The sequence below is a fragment of the Macrotis lagotis genome, chromosome 1 (genome assembly GCF_037893015.1).
Source record: "Macrotis lagotis isolate mMagLag1 chromosome 1, bilby.v1.9.chrom.fasta, whole genome shotgun sequence".
NCBI lineage: Eukaryota > Metazoa > Chordata > Mammalia > Peramelemorphia > Peramelidae > Macrotis > Macrotis lagotis.
In genome coordinates, this window is record NC_133658.1 from 740,993,593 (window position 1) to 741,014,525 (window position 20,933).

At 34.4% G+C, this 20,933-nt stretch overlaps 1 protein-coding gene across 4 annotated transcripts in view; it reads right to left on the reverse strand.

Annotated features, from left to right (window-relative positions):
- Positions 1-20,933, reverse strand: part of IFT88 (intraflagellar transport 88) — a 126,458-nt gene that overhangs the window by 74,062 nt on the left and 31,463 nt on the right. For all 4 annotated transcript variants that reach the window (XM_074216243.1, XM_074216242.1, XM_074216241.1 and 1 more), the window contains 2 exons: positions 11,543-11,642; positions 3,575-3,661 (listed from right to left, as the gene is read on the reverse strand). In XM_074216243.1, the coding sequence (XP_074072344.1) occupies positions 3,575-3,661; positions 11,543-11,642 (187 nt within the window). The remainder of the gene's footprint in view (positions 1-3,574; positions 3,662-11,542; positions 11,643-20,933) is intronic.

Sequence of the window (20,933 nt, forward strand, 5' to 3'; positions counted from 1 at the left end):
GACTCTGTAAACTTTTTTTAACAACTTTGTTTCGTAAGTATCCATCTTCATAAAAGATGTTCATTATTTCTGGGTAGATAAAGTTCAAAGTTAACCCAATATATTTTCATAAATGTTCTGCTTCAATTTCTTTGATTATCCTGTTCTTTTCTGAAAATTTGTTGTGATGCTGACAGCCTCTTAATAGCAAGTGTTTTCTTGAAATGGCATGTTCAGATTATTTCATTTTTCTATGTTCTCTGGGATGTCAGTTCTTCTGAAACTGCTTCATTGTGGTTGTCCTACATATCTATCACTTAACAGCTAATAATGTTTTCTAATAGCCTGGAAAAATTCAGTGTCTATTTTGAAGGGTTGTGGGGGGGCACTATACATTTAGCAGCAACTCTGCATCATGTGCAAAAACTTCAAGTCTGCTATTTATTACAACTATGGACTTTTTTGAAGTTTTTTTTTCCTTTGAACTGTACTTTTCATATTGACTTTCTCATTTTTCCCTTTTACTCCTTTGCAGTCTTTTAATTTTCACTTAATTTATATATATATATATATATATATAAATGCATTCTTAAGCTTTAAGATTTTTATTTGATCTTTTGATACTCAACATTGATGATTGTTTTTTAATGTACTCAAATGTTTATCTAAGAATATCTATGTATATAACTCATTGTTTTGTTTTGTGTATCTATTAGATAGTTGATTCAGCAGTTCTATAGAATCTGTGAATGTTATCAGCACCCTATCTTGCTCATTTCAAAATTTTGACTGTTGTTTTCATGTGTGATTTTCCAACCCTTTGACATTTATTTTGCTATTTTTTGATGGAGTGTGTGTAACAAGCTCTAAGAGATCCTCTTTCTAAGATATCTTGGCTCAGTCCTTTACATAGACAGTTTAAATCTACATGTCCTCTACACTTGAATCCTTCACTTTTCTCTTAATCTCGCCAAATATCAATTTTTTTCATGATCCTTCTCTTCTGGTTCTGGAGTATATCATACAAATCACCTGATTGGAAATAAGCTAATCTCAATTAGATCCTAACAAAAGCAAGAAAATCCTTTTTAGTCCTCTTTAATTGATTCTTCAATCTACTCTGTAGAGATGTGATTCCAATCTTTTCTTCTCAAACCTGTCACATAATCCCCTGCCTAGCAACTGAAGACCACACCTCAAATTTCAATTCTATTGAATTCTCTATTCAAAAAGATCTTGTCCCTGTCACTGCACTTAAAAACTTCTTTTCATTTTCTTTTTTTTTTTTTAGGTTTTTGCAAGGCAAATAGGGTTAAGTGGCTTGCTCAAGGCCACACAGCTAGGTAATTATTAAATGTCTGAGACCGGATTTGAATTCAGGTACTCCTGACTCCAGGGCTTTATCCACTATGCCACCCCTACTTTTCATTTTCATGTAGAGTAGTTGACTACTCTACAAGTACATCTAATCTCATAACCTCCCACCTTCTCTAACAAATTGTCCCCACAGTCATTCCTCTCTCAACTCTAATCTTTCCCTATCTCTATCTGTTGCTTCTATCTTCTCTTCTCTCACTCACTTCGTAGCACTTTGCAATATGGTTTCTGACATCTTTACTTAACTGAAGCTGGTATCTCCAAAATTACCTAATTGACAAATCTAATGGTCTTTTCTACAAGCCTCAACCTTCTTGACTTCTCTTCATTATTCAGTTTATTTTGGGTTTTCATTCACATTTCAATTTTCAGATAGGTAGTTCTTCTCTATCTGTCATACCATTCCTCCTCAGTTTCCTCAATTGTAAAATGGGGAAAACATCATCTCTAATGCAGAATTGTTTTGAAGTGCAAATGAAAGACCATATGGAAAATTTCTTGACAAACAAAATGCTATATAATAATATTAGTTATTATTAAATCATTTTCTGCTCAAAATCTTTCAAATGATTTTGAGATCACATATGGAGTATGAATTAAAACTTCTTAGCCTAAAATTCAAGGCCCTAGTCTATAAACTTTTTGAAGGTAGGGATGGTGTATTATCTAAAAAATATTTTCCCCAGCATGTGCTTCAGTATTTTATACATAATGGAATGTTTAATAAATGTTTATTAATTGGAGGACTGGGTCCTGCTTTAATTCATCAATCTAATACCCTCTTCCTATATGTTGTTGTTTTTTGGGGAGTGTGGAATAAAATCCCAAACTCCTGAGCATGACAGGCATATTCCTTTTTTGTCTTTATGCTCATTCCTTTTGCCTCTGTCTAGATTACCCTTTTTGTTCCCTTCAGATGATGATCTAAATTTTACTTATCCCTGAAGGTATTGTTTCAGTTCTTTCTGCAAATCCCTTCCTTAAATGTCTCAGACTATAGCAACCTACTTTCCATAGGATCATAAATTTCAGAATGAAGGTACCTCAGAGGTTGTCTAATTAAACACACTGATTTTACAATGAGAGAAAAAAGACTCGGGGAGGTTAAGCTACTTGCCTAAGGCCACAAAGTTAGTAAAGTGTTAGTTGAGATTTGAACCCAGGTACTCTCATTCCCAAATCAATCCAATTCACTTTCCTCTATGACACATTGCCTCCCCAACTTTCTTCTTAACTATCTTACCCTATTTGGTACTTATCATATGTCTCCTTGTACAAAATTTGTCTTTTTATGAATCTGTCCAAGCTCTCAAACCAGTCTGTCAATTCCTTAAGATGATGCATATTCTTCTCTGAATATCTTATACATATTCAGTAAAAGTTTTATTTATATATATGTATAACTATATGGTTTTATATATATATATATACTATATATATTAAAGTATTTCTGTTCACAAATAATTAACCTGAGCCTTCTCTGAATTTCAATTCATTTATATCTTTTACAATTCTTTAAAGAAGTATTCTCTTATAGGACACAAAGATCTGAATTTAGCAATATAAAAAAGAGCCCACATGACTGATCTGTGGAAACATACTAAAAATCCTCATTTTAGAAGAAATGAAAATATTAAATAATATTTCTCTGGTCTTAAACAGACAAACCAGTCATGCCAGTTTAAAGTTGAAACGACTATTAGACAAAAAGACCTTTCATAAGGAATGGATTAACATGGAAACCTTAACAAAGAGTGTATCACTTTTCACAGTCTTCCCACCCCAAAACTGATTTGAGCTATTTATACATCTAAAGGCAGTCGTTCAACTGATACCTCAGAAACTATGGACTTCTCTTTTAAGAACAGAATTGGTTTCTACTCATAGAAATGATTATAGTCTCGTTTACTCCAGAACACTTGAAGGGAGTAGTCTAAGAAGGAATTGAGTAGTGACTATTCTTGGAAAATGTTAACACAAATTATATTTTAACACAATGTAACCTTTCCCTCATTCAAGATTTCTATAAATATACCTCAAATTGTCTTGGGGTTGCAGGGCATGAAGGAACTATGACAGTTTTGAGACCAAGACAGAAATAATTTGGATATTATTATGAAGCTCATTTGTTTTTGACAGTTTTATGCCTAAAATACAAGATTTTATATATTAATATTTTTAAGTGTAAATCATAGTTAATTCTAAAAGAAAAACTTACCAAGTAATAAAGGAATGAAAGGTTGGTTGCAGCTGCACTTTTAACTCGACTGTCTTTTTTTTCAAACATTTTTAAAGTTTCTACAGCCTAGAAGTGAAGCATTTGCAAATTACACGATATATTAAAATTATTTCTTTAAAAATAAACAAAATCAATAATCAGATCATTTATATTTGTGCTATCAATAATAAGTACTAAATACATAAAGTCCTTTCAACAATGCTTTTTTTGATACCTAAGCTTCAAATTGACAAAAAATGTAAATGATGGCATATTAATAGAATGGAATGCTACTGTATCATAGGAAATGATGAATACAGAAGGGAAGACTCATATGAACTGAGACAAAGTAAATAGAAAAAAATATCATATAAGCCTGTAATGCTGTTAAGGGAAAAAAATACAACAGCAAAAAAACATTTAATGCTATGTTATTATGAAGAAGAAACTTGGCAGGAGAAAATTCACCTTCCTCCTTTCTTGGCAAAATCCTTCAATGAGAGAATTCAACCAAAGATTTCATTATTATATCATTCATTATCATTTCATTATTCATACAGAACCTGCAATCAACTGGAATCACCAAGTTGATGTCTAGCCTCCTTTCTCTTCCTTCCACTTATTCGTAGTAAATTTCAAGTTGTTAGATTTAGTCCATCATTCCAGTCTGAATACATGAATAAGTGATTTGGTTCATGGATTTAGAAATGGAGATCTACTTAGAAGTAATATAGTCTTAAATGCCTTGGTTTACAGATGAGGAAATAAGTCCTGAGAGGTAATTAACTTGACTTTACAGGTATCAATGAAGAATGCTAGAATTTGAATCTGGATCCTTTTACTACAAATCCAATCCTAACAGTATAACATAGTAGCTCATCTAAAATTGGGGCTATCTGTCCCAAGAAGAAAAGACCTCTTAGGAGGTCCATGATAGTTTTAACCACATAAATGAAATACCTAGCAGGTGGGAGGATGATTGGAATTACTGTCTTTAACCCTGGGAACAGATCTAGAAGCAATGGTCAGAGGGTGAAAAGAAGTAGATTTAGGCTTTTTAAAGAAAACAAGTTCTTAACAATTAGAGCTATCCCAAAATGCCTCAAAATGTGGTATGTTCCCAATCACTGGAGGTCTTCAAACCAAAGCTAGCTGATTCCTCAATGGTTTAATTAATGGAGAGAGAGAGAGAGATAGGGATTCAGATCTAAAAGAACTAGATTTGAATTTTATTGCAGAGCTATGAGGTATGATCATGGAAAAAAATACTGTTAAGAAGCTTAAAAAGTAAAAAAGAAAAAATTACAGCTGCTTGTAGATAGTTTATTTAGAAAACCCTAGAATATATGATAGCCCCTTTGGTTCTGCTGTGTTGATGAATTCATGATGTCACCAATATGGTTTTTTGCTCTGTCAGAGCTAGCCAATTCAATCCTTCTCATTCTGTGAAATTCTTGTGCATGGTTTTGTATAAATCTTCCACTAAAGATCTAGCCTTTGCCCTAGAAGTTTTTTCTTGATCTTCTGATGGATATTTTATGAATACCAGTGCCATTCAAGATATTTATTCCACATTGAAGATTCTAAATAACTAATTAGGCTGCCTTATGCCTATAATTAGGCATTGTTCTGATTGTTCTGATCTGATTCTGATCATTGTTCTATTGTTCTGATCTATTTCATAGTTACTAAAAAACTTACATATAAATAAGGGAAAAGGAGGTAGAATATGCTCTACAATTTTGCTTAGAAAAATGGCTACCATCCATCCATAAAAGTTAGTGTCATGGAGTCAATACAAAAAAAAAAAAGCAAAATTATATTAATGTATACATTTTAACATATGTATGACTTTTAAAAGCATTTTTTTTTTAGGTTTTTGCAAGGCAAATGGGGTTAAGTGGCTTACCCAAGGCCACACAGCTAGGTAATTATGAAGTGTCTGAGACCGGATTTGAACCCAGGTACTCCTGACTCCAAGGCCGGTGCTTTATCCACTACAGCACCTAGCCGCCCCCTAAAAGCATTTTTATGTTAAAAATGCAATTGGATATGCAACCCAAGTTAGTTTAGTCCAAAGATGTTTCTTCCACTGCTACAAATCATGCAGCAGACCCAGAAATCAATATGAAGAAGAGATCAGGACAGATAAAATCTGAAGAAATCATGGGGTGCTTTTAATGATGCCAAAATGCCTACTTGCCACAGAGGCCTTAGTTTTTAAATGTCAGTATTCTCCTGGTGATGTTACCTAAGTGAACTATAAAGCAGTAGGTTCCCATAAGTCTCATATTTTAACATAATTCAAACATCCCTGGAAGAATGATTGGCAGATCAAAAGTAGACTGTAACACATTATTAACAATGACTCAGATGACAATAGTTGTATAGAAGACATCAAGAACATATTTTTTAAAAAAGGTATAAATTCAATTGTCAAAAGAAGTAGACTAGTTATGTAGTAAGAGTGAGTAAGAGCTGCAATCTAATCCATGAAATGTTAAAATAAACAGTGGAAAGTTTCCAGTTTATCTTCTGTAGAGGATTTATGGAATGATGTACAAAAGAATTATAGGGTAAGAAGTTCTAGATGGGTTATGATGGATACTTGTAAAGAAAGATTAGAAGCAGATGAGAACACAGATTCACTGAACTACAAGTATATTAAAATAAACAATTGATTCTATTAAACAGTTATTTTTAAAGTAGAGTTTAAGATATTAAAAAATGCCAATACAATATATATATTAGCAAAAAAAGTTGGGCATGAAAGAAACTTTCCTACCAGTTTTTGGTATATAGTTTTAATCCAAGTGCTCAAATAATTTAATTCTCCCAAAAGATTATCTTATTACCAAACTAGGCTAACAAGAAATAAAATTTCAATATTATAGGATAAATTCCATCTGAAATTTTAATAAAACTGAAGAAAATATATGCAGCAGGTAGGCATGGAAAGTTTAAAATGATAAATTTTTATGAAATAAAGAAAATATAGTTTTTGGTGATGATAGAATACAACTAAGAAAAAGCAATCCTAATTCTACCATAAACTACCTTGGATCTAAGTCATTCTTCTTTTTTTCCTTTTCTTTAAATATTACTACTACAACACTTAAGAAGACATAGTATTGACCTTAATGTAGAAATTTCCATGAATCAAGTTTTTCTTTGTAACAATATGCTTAATTTATGCAAGGAAAATATAGGTAAAAAATATACTTAACAACATGCCAAGTGGAAGATTCTCTTGACCAAATTTTAAATGAGAAATGGTAGACGTCCAATATGATCAGAAAAAGGCGGCTAGGTGGCACAGTCGATACAGCACTGGCCCTCGAGTCAGGAGTACCTGAGTTCAAATATGACCTCAGACACTTAACAATTACCTAGCTGTGTGGCCTTGGGCAAGCCACTTAACCCCATTGCCTTGCAAAAAGTTAAAAAAAAAAAGATCAATATGATAAGAACAATGATCAATGTTGGAAGGGATGTGGGAAAGCTGGGATACTAATACATTGTTGGTGGAACTATGAACTCATCCAACCTCTCTGGAGAGCAATTTGGAATTATGCCCAAAGGGCAATAAAACTGTAAATACCCTTTGGTCCAGCAATACTAATACTGGGTGTCTATACCCTGAAGAGATCATGAAAAAGGGAAAAAACCTTACTTGTACAAAAATATTCATCACAACTCTGTTTGTGGTAGCAAAAAATTGGAAATTGAGTGAATGTCCATCAACTCTGAAATAGCTGAACAAACTGTGGTATATGTATGTCATGGAACACTATTGTTCTATTAGAAATCAGGAGGAATGGTAATTCAGAGAAGCCTGAAGGATTTGCAAGAACTGATACTGAATGAGATGAGCAGAACCAGAAAAAACATTGTACACCAAAACAGCAACATGAGGTTAATGATCAATCTTAATGGACTTGCTCATTTCATCAGTGCAATAATCAGGGACAATTCTGGGGTATCCATGATGGATAATACCAACTGTATTCAGAGAAAGAATTATGGAGATTGAACAAAGACCATAGCCTATTACCTTTAGTTTAAAAAAAAAGTTATCTTATTATATAGTTTTGTTATTTCTTATACTTTAACTTTTCCTTAAGGTTATGATTTCTCTCTCAATGCATTCAATTTTGATCAATTTATAGCATGGAAACAATGTAAAGACTATCAAGACAGCCTTTTGTGGAGGGGTGAGGAGAGGGAAGTGAGATTGGGGGAAAATTGTAAAATTCTAAAATAAATAAATTAAATTAAAAAAAAGAAATGGTAGGCATGGTAGGATGCTGTCTGGGAAATGTAGGAAAAGCAAGGAGCCAGGCAAGAGAAAAATCATTCTGGTAGTAGAATAGAGAGAAAAGGATACAGATGTGAAGAAAAGGGACTTATATTCAAATCCAGACACTGAGATGTACTATCAACATCTCAAGTAAGTCACTGGACCTCTCTGGACCTCAGTTTCTTCATCTATAAAACAGGAGGGATGAACTAGAATGTTGTTCCCTTCTATTTCCAAATTTATGAGCCATATGATCCATTCATTAATAAATTGATATATTGTAAGCTAGAGCAGACTCCTAGAGTAGTAGTATTCATTCTGAAAACTTAAAGTTACCACATTTTAGTCTGTTAGAGATGAAGAGTTGTGTGCTAATTGAAATCAGCATAAGTAATGTACAGTATGTATGGTCCATATTAGATTGCTATCTATCAGTGAGAGGGAAGACAGAAGGGAGGGAGGGAGAAAAATATAAAATGCAAAACCTAGCCAAAAAAATGACTGTTGAAAACTACTGTTGAATGTAATTGGCATAATCAATCAATTAATTAATTAATAGATAAAGAAAGTAATAAACAAAAGCACTATGGTTTTATGGAAAGAGCACTAAAACTTAGAACAGGAAGATCTGGACACTTATTCTCTGTTGGCCTCAGCTGGTAAATATGCCTAATAATTCCTGTTGTGCCTACCTTACAGGGCTTGTTTTGTTCTTGAGGTTAAATGAAATAATGTACATAAAATGCCTTGCAAACTTAAAGTATTAGGGTCAGATATTGTCAGTAATAGAAATGTTAGACAGAACTTAAATAAGCCTACTAAGCAGGCTGACAAATACTGCAGTATAGTGTGGAACAATTTCATGATATAAGTAAGAGATACATATCAACATTAGTTTAAAATTTTCCCTCTATGGATTTCACATTATTTTAAATCAAACAGTTGTGTCTTAAAGCTTTAAATGTTTGTTGAAATGAAATGAAGAACTTATGATTCTAAGAGTGCTTTATTTTCCTGAAATGACTCCTTTGCTCCTGAACCTTTCTTACTTCCTAATGTGGAATAGAGAAACCTTCTGTGGAAGGCCATGGAATCTCTCCAACCTACCTCACAAATATTCCTAGTTCATGTTACTCATGTGTAGTAGCTACCTCACTGGCTCCACATACAATCACCCAACTGTTAATGTGAGAACTTTAGCCTCCCTGTCTCTATCAACTTTATAAGCTTCATTTTATTTTGACTGTAGGTTGAAATACATAATTTTTCATTTTAGCACTTTTATAATGAATATATATATATATATATAGATGCATTACTTAAATGCATTTAATATGTGAATGATTATAACTCATATCTATTAAAATCTAAAGTTTAGTAGAATGTAAAGATAAAGCAATGCAGTGGCACTCTAAAGTTTATGATTCTTATAACTAAGTACAAAATGGTACAGCTATGTATGTGATACTATAAGCAACCATTCCAGGAAGTTTTCGAAATCAGATCAGAGAAGTAAAACTCACCATTTATCAATGATAGCTTGTAATTTGTGGTTTTCTATGTAATACATATCAACTATAAAATAAGTACTCCCACTGAAATAAAATCCGTCATGTCTTTAAAAAAAAAGTATACATAATTTCAAAAGCCCATTTGAAAGCTAATGAGTATTATTTTTAAATGAATATTTTAACAAAATGATACTATATTATAAAGATATATCTAAAGAATATACAAACTTTAGAAAACCAAAATGATTTTAAAAATAATGAAAACATGGCATATGTAAATAAGATTCTAAGGGACAACTAGGTAGTCCAGGGTATATAGTACTGGACCTGAATTCAGGAAGATATATCTTCCTGGATTCAAATCTAGCCCCAGCAACTTCTTAGCCATATGACCTTAAGCAAGTCACTTGACCTTGTTTGCCTCATCTTCCTCATCTGTAAAATGATCTGGAAAAGGAAATGGCAAACCATTCCAGTATCTCTATCAGGAAAACACCAAATGAGGTCATGAAGAGTCAGAAACAATTGAAAAATGACTGAACAGAAACACAACAACAATTAAGATTCTATACAACAAACTATTCTAAAAAGACTAAAGCTAATGGAAAGAACACTGTCAAGTTTTTTGGCTCAGATTTTGGTTTTTCAAAGAGGGACTTTTTGAGGTGTCCAATGAATATTTATTTATGAAATATTATTCAAGTATTTTAAAATAAAATGATATAATTGACTAATATTTGAGAAATAGAAAGTAAGATAAAATTTAAAAAATAAAGCTTCCAAAAGAACAATTATTGTCCAATCTGAACTTGTTTCATTTTGTACCAATATAAGCATATATATGTTGCCTATTTGTATTCTCTACTTCAATTTATTCCTCTGCATTTATATAATCCTACCTTCAATATTCAACTGAGTGAATTGTTATTAATGGTCAGTAATGACCTCTACAATTCATTTAATCCTTTACAACCTACTTTATTTTTGTCTGGTTTTAGACAAAAGCATTTTTTCCTACTGATTAGAAAAGGGAAAAAATAATTATGACCAAAGAAACTGAAGCATCTTCTTTCTAAGTAACAATAGAGCAAAAGTAATATCTTATTCTCTTTACACTGTTTTGTCATTAAATAACTATTATGAGCCATTTGTATATATCATCTTGATCATTTCTAACCTAACAGTGTTCCTTTCAAACCTACATTTGATTATACCTACCTCTTCATACTTACAGAACATAAACAAAAAAGCAAGATACAAATAAAAGCAGCAATGTTGAAGAGAGAGTGAAAATGACAATTGAAAAACATTATTAAAATTATTGTTAACATCAAGACATTGATAATGTAAATAGATATTTTAGTTAATAATGGCATCAGACCTTATGCTGATTTAAATTAATCCCAAGAAAAATGAAAAATATGATATATTATCTTTTCAACAGTTATATTGTAAACATTTTCTGGGGAAAAATATCATTTAGTAATCATTTAGCAATATCAGAAATATAGCAAAGCTTTATTGACAAGAAACTTTTACCACTTGCCAACCAAGATAAAAGTTTTCAAACTTTTTTGTCTATAGACTATTTTTCAGAAGGATATGATCCCAACAAATCCTAATCTGATCCCCCAGAAAAAAATCAATAGAAATAGTCAAAATTGTTTTTAATGATATATTAGTGAAATAATGATCAAATACCATGTATATTGCCATAAAGTTTTTTTAATGTCATTCAACTGTAAGGCATTGCTAATATTATTCAATATTAAATGTAAATTTGAGCTTCATGCCTTATTGAAAACATAATATTTAAAAAGTAGCCCACAGACATTGAAAGTTTGAGAACTTCTTATCTTGTAAGGAAATTAACCATGGTAACATGGTTAAGGAACTGGAAATTCTTACATTGGTTTTAATTTCTTTATTTTTTTAAAAGCATCATAAATAACACAAAACCAACCTTGATATGAAATTCTTATTTTAAGATGAGAAATAAGTATCAATTTAAAATGAAGTGACAAAGAATGTGATTATGAACCAATTTTTTTTGATCAAAGCAAAAGCAAAATATACTTATAAGTATATACAATAGCATTATTTGATCTAATATTCTAAATAATCATTATATCTTTAATAAATATTACAAAAACTTACTTGGTTGAAATCCTTTTGCCTCAAGTATGTAATTGCTTTATTTATTTCCAGATCATTTGCAAGCTCTACATATTGAGAAGCTTTTACTACTTCAACACACCTGTGATGGAAAAGTTAAATATATAATTACCACATGGCTTTTTTGGCTTTATTATTTCTAAAATAATTTTTTTCAAAAGATTTTTTGGGGGGGTGGCTAGTGGCACTGTGATAAGGGGGCGGCTAGGTGGCGCAGAAGATAGAGCACCAGCCCTGGAGTCAGGAGTACCTGAGTTCAAATCCGGCCTCAGACACATAATAATTACCTAGCTGTGTGGCCTTAGGCAAGCCCCTTAAACTCATTGCCTTGCAAAAAAAAAAAGATTTTGGGGGGCAGCTAGGTGGTGCAGTGGATAGAGTACTAGCCCTGGAGTCAGGAGGATCTGAGTTCAAATCCAGTCTCAGACATTTACTAATTGCTTAGCTGTGTGACCTTGGGCAAATCACTTAACCCTGTTGCCTTAAATAAATAAATTTTTTTTTTAATTTTTATTATTGTTCAGTCATGTCACAACGCTTCATGACCCTATTCAGGATTTTCTTGGCAAAGATCCTTGAGTGGTTTTCCATTTTCTTCTCCAGCTCATTTTACAGGGGAGAAAACTGAGGCAGAGTCAACTGAATTGCCCAGGGTCACAAAGTCAGTAAGTGTGTGAGGCCAGACTGGAAGTCAGAAAGATGAGTCTTCCTGCCTCCAGATCAATTAGCCCTCTATCCACTGTGTCACCTAGTTGTCCTATTTGTACAGAGTTGGGATTTTTTTTTTTTTTTTTTTTTAGTTTTTGCAAGGGAATGGGGTTAAGTGGCTTGCCCAAGGCCACAGAGCTAGGTAATTATTAAGTGTCTGAAGCAGGATTTGAACTCAGGGACTCCTGACTCCAGGGCCGGTGCTCTATCCACTGCGCCACCTAGCCACCTCTAATAAAACAATTTTTTAAATGATTTTGGGAAGTTGCCTCGAATGTAGGAGGCATTGCACTACAATAGAAAAAAACATTGCATTGGGATCAGAGGATTGGCTTTCATTCATTTAATAAATACTTATTGTGCTAAGAGTAGCTGGGTAGAACAGTGGTTAGAGCACTGGCCTTGGAGTCAGGAGGACAGGAATTTGAATCCAGCCTTAGATACTAGCTGTGTGACCTTGCCTCATATCCATCTCCATCTTCATTCATCCTATTCTTATCTGGCCACTGGACCCAGATGGCTCTGGAGAAGCAAGTGAGGCTGGTAACTTAGCACAGCACCTTCTCAATCAAATCCAATTCATGTGCTTGTCACAGCATCACCTCCCTGATGTCATTGTCTTCTTTGAGAATGTGAAGGACAAATAACATCATTACTTATTGAGCTATACAAATCCTTTGTAAATTACGTGGGATAAACACTAATTCTGATGTTTCATTTGTGAAAAATAGTCAGGCCTATGTCTCTATTAAAAATCATGCTGATGGGGAATATCTTGACCTTTATGAGATAAAACCAGATTGAGCTGGTTTCCCCATCTTTAGGTAGTTATTTGTTAGTTGAGTACTAAATATTGTGCCATGTGTGTTTCATTATATTCTTTTGTTCTATTTTAAATTCTGTGTTTTTGGATATGGCTTTGAAGAAGTGTTAAAAACTAAAGTTCTCAAAGAGCATGCTTCAGTGACTGTTAAAGATACTGCAAACACTAGTATGGGTAAGTCAAGTTTAATCAATCCTTGATCAAGGATCATTCAAGTCCACAATGTGAAAGACAGGATCAGCTACATCAAGGTGAAAAGAGGAAGTAATTTCAAAAAATGAAAAATAATTCAAAGAAATGAAAAATGATTCCCACAAAAATAGATTAAAATTTAGAAAAAAAAGCAAAAATCTTTAGTAGCAGATGGTAGCTGTATGATTGTTATTGACTCTCAACAGCAGGGAGTAGGTTTCTTGAAGGTGGAAGAACAGTAAAGAACTTTGAGGAAGAATATTTAAGAAAGAGTTGTTCATTGCCAATATAATACAGGTGCTAGTTTCCCATTTTAAGAAACTGAGGTGGGGCGGCTAGGTGGCGCAGTGGATAAAGCACCAGCCCTGTAGTCAGGAGTACCTGGGTTCAAATCCAGTCTCAGACACTTAATAATTACCTAGCTGTGTGGCCTTGGGCAAGCCACTTAACCCCATGTGCCTTACAAAAAAAAAAAACTAAAAAAAAAAGAAAAGAAACTGAGGCTATTAGGGGTTAAATAACTTTTGGAGCATTACCATTTGATTCAAGGGCAAAAGTGAGGGTTTTCCTTACTCTAAGGCCAGCAATGAATTTAAAGAAGTGCCCCAGATATAAGAGAACTGCATTAATCACAGAGACTAGTGACAGGAGAATCAGATTTCTGAATGACTAGTAGTCCATTTTGGCTAGATTATAAAATCCATCTAGTCAAAGAGATGAGAAGTCTCTAACAGGATATAAATGTATTAAGGAAAAAATGGGTGAGAAATGCTCACTGAATTTTTCAGCTGAAAATTAAAATTGATGTTGTTGACTACATTCTCGGACCATAGTGAGAGAGAAGGTATTATATTTAATACGAGAAACTTTAGATAGTACCTACTAAATAGAATGTTAAATGAATTTTTGTCAGATTAGATCAAGAAAAGTAGATCTTGTGGAAAGTCAGTTTGAGTCCAAAGGGTAGCTAGAGACAGGATTTTACATCTGAGTGATGGTATATTTACTGCCTTTATTTGGAAACTACCTATTTGGAAATAGGTATGCACATTTTTAAGCAGCTAAGTGGTACAGTGGATAAAGCACTAGACCTGGAATCAGAAAGATCCCTCTTTTTAAGTTCAAATCCAGTCTCAGATACTTACTACTGTGTGACCCTGGACAAGTCACTTAATCGTGCTTGCCTGAGTATTTCATTTGTAAAATAAGCTGGAGAAGGAAAGGACAAACCATTCCAGTTTGCCATGAAAACCCAAATAGGGTCATAAGGAATCGGATTGAAATGTTTGAAAAATGACTAAAAATGCCCATTTTTAATAGTCTTGTTTCTGTTTTATGCTATTCAAATTGATTCAAGAATAAATATATATTCAAAGATTGTTATTAGTAGTGTAATTTCCAAGTAATCTCATACTGGAACAAAGCAAAATAAACATAAAAGATATACACACAAATGTTTATATATATTGACAAGTATTGTGGAACATTTTAATTTCAAGAACAATAATGTAATTGAAAGGGAAAAAGGTCATCAAAAGAATTTTTTTAAACAGAAAGAGTGTTCATTTTGCTTTACCCTTATGATTTGGCATGGCTTTAAATGGTTCTTCAAAAAGGTCAATTTAGGTATTTCAAAACAGAAAATAATTAAGATGCACATTTTATAGGATAAAGGCAACCTGTAAGAAAATTGTCAACTTAGATAATATTATCAAGTTAATAACATATGTTATCTCTAAACTTCCAATTTCCTTCTTCATAAGCAGATTTGGAAGTACAACCAGAATAATTTTTCTGTTCATCTCAAACCAAAAATAAAATTAGAGCACAAGTTAAGCTATAAAAAAACACTAGTATTTAAAAATTAAATTTTAGGTCAGCTAAGGTAAGCTAAGCTAAAGAGAGCTCTGGCAAGTTAACACATCTCCAGATAAACAATCATTATATGCTTAAGGGATTTGGGATTTACTTAACTAAACACATTTTTATCCTTTGGATTACTTCAAAAGTTTCTTAGTTTCCTCTAATCTTGACCAAAAACTATTTATCTTTATTTACTAAATGTAATTAAAGCAATTATAAAATATTAAATGAATATTATGGGACATAATATTTTAATCATTCACAATTCACATGAAATATCATGAGAATCAGAGACATAATTACACAATTTTTGGTTGCTACAAATGCTATGATATCATTATTCTACAACATAGAAGTCTTATTTCCTAATAATGGAAAGGGACTCAAAAGACTAGATACAGAGTTTCAACACACAAGCAAGGGTAGGAGATCTAGCCAGAAATATCATTGTTGTTAGGGGTAATGTAACATGACTTAAGACTGGACGGTACTCTGACAACCTTTCATCTGAGGTACAAGAAAAGAACATATCATGAGCATGTAGTCTACAGTGCTCTCTGCACCAGGACATATCTATTGCCTAACACCTGAATCTCTATTTGCTCATCTGGAAAATAGGGGTAGTCAAGATTACTTTAACTTATAGAATTATTGGAAAAAATCAAATATGATAATGTGTGTAAAAAGCCTGAAAAACCAGAGAGCTATACAAGTGCCTATTTATGTAATGATTTAAAGTTAACTAAATGTGGATTCTTAAGTTCCTTGACTGGCAATAAGCAGTTAAGTGACCACAGGAATATTAAATGATCTCTGTGGGTCTTACTTATTCACCTGTTAAAAACAGGATTGACCAATAGAATCTTTAAGTTACTTTCTAGCCCTAAATTCCTTTATAAATTAAATACAAAGTTTTGGTACTACAAATAGTCATTCTGGGTAAGTTTTGTTACTATTCAAAACTTGAATTTCACATTAAGAATGTAAGTTATAGGGGCGGCTAGGTGGCTCAGTGGATAGAGCACCGGCCTTGACCTGGGTTCAAATCTGACCTCAGACACTTAATAATTACCTAGCTGTGTGCCATTGGGCAAGCCACTTAAACCCACTGCCTTGAAAAATCTAAAAAAAAAAAAGAATGTAAGCTAGGGAGCAGCGGATAGAGCACCAACCCTGGAACCAGGAGGACCTGAGTTCAAATATGACTGCCCTCAGACACTTAATGATTGCCTAGCTATGTGACCTTAGGCAAGTCACCTAACCCCTTTGCTGTAAATAAAGATAAAATTTTTAAAAAAAGGTAAACTAGACTTTCAATGCAAGCAAATGACCCAAATAGGAAAAACCAAAAGTGGTCATGTTTATGAGCATAAAGCCCCAGATATTAAATAATAAATTAATCACTCTAGATCTCCAGTGAGTCAAATCTAATTTTTTCCATGCACACCCTGAAAATTGTATATAACTCTTAGTATATAGTAAAAGCAATGATAGAAAATGAATTGTGACTAAACTTATGGAGAGTGCAACAAAATGCAAAATATCTCTTTCTAAATTCTCCAAATATGGAATGTAAAGGCTAAATGTTTAAAATTGTGTTTCTTAATCTTCTATGATGAAAATTTTAAATAATTTTGTACTTGAAATGTTAAAAATACGTATATGTAAGATATATCTACAGAATGATTGAACTTTGATGTAATATTACCTAATATGCCATTTTTCTGAATACTGCTCCAAAGTATTTTACATATATTATTTCATCTGATTATCACAATTCTGCAATAAGGGACAATAGGCATTATTTTCATTTTCTATTTAGTCATTCAACAAGCATTTATTAAGTAATGTTTAATGTGCCAGACATTGTACAATGCCCTGAGGATAACAAAAGAAAAAAGTAAAAACATTTCCTGCTTTCAAGGAGCTCACAGTCTAATGGTAAAATACCCCAACGCTCAAATTGCTTCTCTTTTTCTTGATATTAAACTCTAGGCTAAAAATTTTAATAACCATGTAATGATTCAAACCCTAAGAAAAACAAAAAAAAATTTTACTACTCCGTATAGTAGTCATTAAACTAGAGCCTAGAAGAAAATATCTTACCCTACAAGATTATTCACAAAGGAAAAAGCAAGTGAAAGATGAATGTCTATATACCGGAAGGCAAAAGAGCTTAGAATAGAGCCAAGAATGAACTACCCAGCAAGACTGAATGTCCTCTTCCAGGGGAAAGAGATGGACTTTCAGTGAACCAGGGGAATTTCAAATGTTCCTGTTGGAATGGCGAGAGCTGAACAGAAGGTTTGATCTTCAGATACAGGACTCAGGTGAAGCATGAAGACTGGAGGAGAGGGGGAAAATATGAGGGACTTGATGATGAACTGCATGTATTCCTGCATAGAAAAATGACACTGATAATACTCATATGAACCTTCTCAGTTAATATAGCAGGTAGAGGGAGTTTTTATAGTTGAAGCACAGGAGAAAGCTGAATTTAAAGATAAAATATGGTATAAAAATGGAGTCAATAGAAAAAAGGGAAATGTAATGGGAGAAAGAAAAGGAGAGGAATAGGCCAAGATATTTCATATAATAAGATTTTTCTTGATTACAATAAGCTATTGCAATGATATGGAAGGGGGGAAGGCAAGGGGGAATGAGGGAATCTTCGCTCTCATCAGAGGTGGCTAGGAGAGGAAACAGCATATATACTCAATGGGGTATAGACATCTAGAGTAAGAAGGGGGGGGAGCAGGGGGAAGGGGTGGGGATGTGAGTGATGGAGGAGAGGATGGACCACAGGGGGAGAGTGGTCAGATATAACACATTTTCTTTTTTACTTCTTGCAAGGGGCTGGGATTGGAAGGCCTGTCTGGGACCATAGGGCCAGGTTGGATGCTGGGCTAAGGGGTGGTTTGGGGGCTCAGGGCCTCTTGACCCCAGAGGCAGGGATCTGTCTGCTGTGCCACTCAGCTACCCTACAGCAGAGGCAGAGTGAAAGGAGAGAGAAAATATAGTACATGATAGTGGAGAAATACAAAAGGAGGGAGTTGAGATCAGCAATGGCAATGATGGAAAAATATGGAAGTAACTTTTGTGATGGACTTATCATAAAGAATGTGATCCACCTGTGACAGAGTTGTTGGTGTTGGAACAAAGACTCAAGCACATTTTTTATTATTATTATTTTGGGGGGGTGCAGGGCAAATGGGACTGGGTGGCCTGCCTGGGGCTGCATAGCAAGGTGATTGTCGGGTATCTGAGGCCAGATTTGGACCCGGGTGCTCCTGGCTCAAGGGCCAATGCTCTGTCCGCCACCCAGCCACCCCTACTATTATTACTATTTTATTTTATTTTGGGTCTTTTTTTTGTTTTTGTTTTTTACAGGGCAGTGGGGTTCGGGTGGCTTGCATGTCACACAGCTGGGTGATTGTTGGGTGTACGGGGCAGGATGTGGGCTCGGGTACTCATGGCTCTAGGGCTGGTGCTCCGTCCAATGTGCCACCTGGCCATACCTACAATTATTACTATTATTTTTTTTTAAATTTTAATTTTTTTCTTTCCCCTTTATCGCTCAAGTGAGTCTATATTTATGGGGGAGGGGGTATTTTGTTTACTCTTAAACAAGAATATTTTATTAATGTATAAAAAAATTATTTGTACAAAATGAGAATATTTAAAAAAAAGAATGTCTATTGTGCATTCTCTGATATGCATCTGGATGGACAACTTAAAGAAGAACTGAACCAGACAGAATCTGCAGATGGGACAAAAAACTGGAACTAGAATTGAATAGAAAGAAGAAAGTTGGATGTCTTGCCCTTGGAGAATAATACAGCACTCTTAATGATCCTGGGTTTCTCCCTGAAACCTTTTTTAATATTAATATTGCACTAGTGATGCTGCATGCTGATACCAATAGAATTAACAACAAATAACCAAATAGCAAATTCATTTGGAAGATATCCACAGAAATCATATATAAAGGTAGCAATGATATGTGTAATTGTCCTGGACTAGCAGAAGAAAAATAAAAAAATAAAACTCAATATGCCAGTATGTGATAAATCTGAAAATATTAATTACCTAGAAAAGAATTTCCAAATTTTATAATGGAAAAAACTGGGAAAGAAAATAGATATTTTAAAGAGGCAGGAATTGTGTTAAATTCTATAGATACCAAGAAAGGCAGAAGACAATCTTTACCCCTCAGTGGCTCACAACATGTAAACAAATAAAGTGTGTGTAAAAGCAAGATACAAAAAAGGATAAAACAGGAAACGGCCAATAAAGGAAATAATAGGGACTGGGGAACCCTTTGGGGAGATCCTAGTTGGAACCTGAAAGAAGCCAGGAAAACTAGGAGGCAGAGGTGACAGAAAGTCACAGAAACTTATTGCATAGTGAAGGTGACCAAGGTAGGGGAAATTAAGAAAATTAGTTACTTTCTTTTTTCCTTTCCTTTCCCTTCCCTTTCCTTTGTCTACATAGGGTATCATACCCTTACCTATTTATGCTCTGTCCAAAGGAAAATAAATTTTGATTGTTAAAACTCTGCAAAACATCTGGGGGTTTATGTGCTAGATTTCCTTTGTAAGGACCATAAAACCCAAATCACTCTGGCTCTCCTGGATTGGCTAACAACAGGCCCAGGCTAAGACATACTTGGTCACTCTTTAGATCCTGATTGGCTCAGAATGAATATACAAAGTAATATTCTGTTTTGGTCAGAAACACTAAGTGTCTTTCTCTTCCACATAAAATCTGTATTATTTTCTTTTGATTAGGTAAAAGTGTCATTTCTTACCTAGTCTTAATCACTGATTGGGCTTTGCCTCAGACAAATGGAAATCTGTTAAAAGACTTTAATTTAAAAAGACCAAGGTCGGGGGGTGGATCCAAAATGGCAACAGAAGAGCCTCTCTTAGGTGCTCTCCCTCTCTCTATATATACACAATATTTCAAAACATCTAAAATAAAAACTAAATTTTCAAGAGACAGAACCCACAGAGGGATCCAGTGAGGCAATTCTCTAGCCCAAGGTAACCTGGAAAATAGTGGAAAGGCCCTGCTCCACGGGGTTAGAGGGGCAGCCCGCCAGAGTGAGGGAACTTCAGCTTCCCGGAGGCAGCCCCAGGGAGCCTGGAAGCTGCAGCTCACGGCATCAGGGGGGCAGTTTCCTGACCTACACAGGAGCAACAGACACAACTTGGAAGATTGGGGGGGGGTGCCTCTGCCAGAGCGAGCAGGTGAAACCCAGACCTCAGGGTACTCAGTGAGTAGCATGGCTGTGGCAGCCTAGACCCAGGAAACGGAAGCAGGTGAAGCAGGTGGGTAAGCAGGAACCCCCAGGCAACTGAGATTTGAGTGCTCAGCATATCAAAGTTAGGGGAGTGGAGAGAGACTTCCGAGGTCTGTCCTCTGTACCTGGAACAGGACTCTGGGGCTCTGACCACATTCAGATCATGATCACAGTCTAGGCCCCCCCCATAGAACAGCAGGGGACCCCCACCTCAGCCCCATGGCAAAGGGGTACACTTGTGATCATTCACAGACCAGGAGGGGAAGACAGAGCCTCACACGGAGATCCTTGTTGGGGGGCATGTCCCAATAATACTTAAAAGCTCAGGAAGCACCCCAAAACCAGGTGCAGGCTGGGTAAATGAGTAAACAGAGAAAAAAGAGGAACACCATTGAGGAGGACATTGTCTATGATACCAAGAAGGATCAAAATACTCAATCTGAAGATGAGGAAGTACAAGCTCCTGCATCTAAAGACTGCAA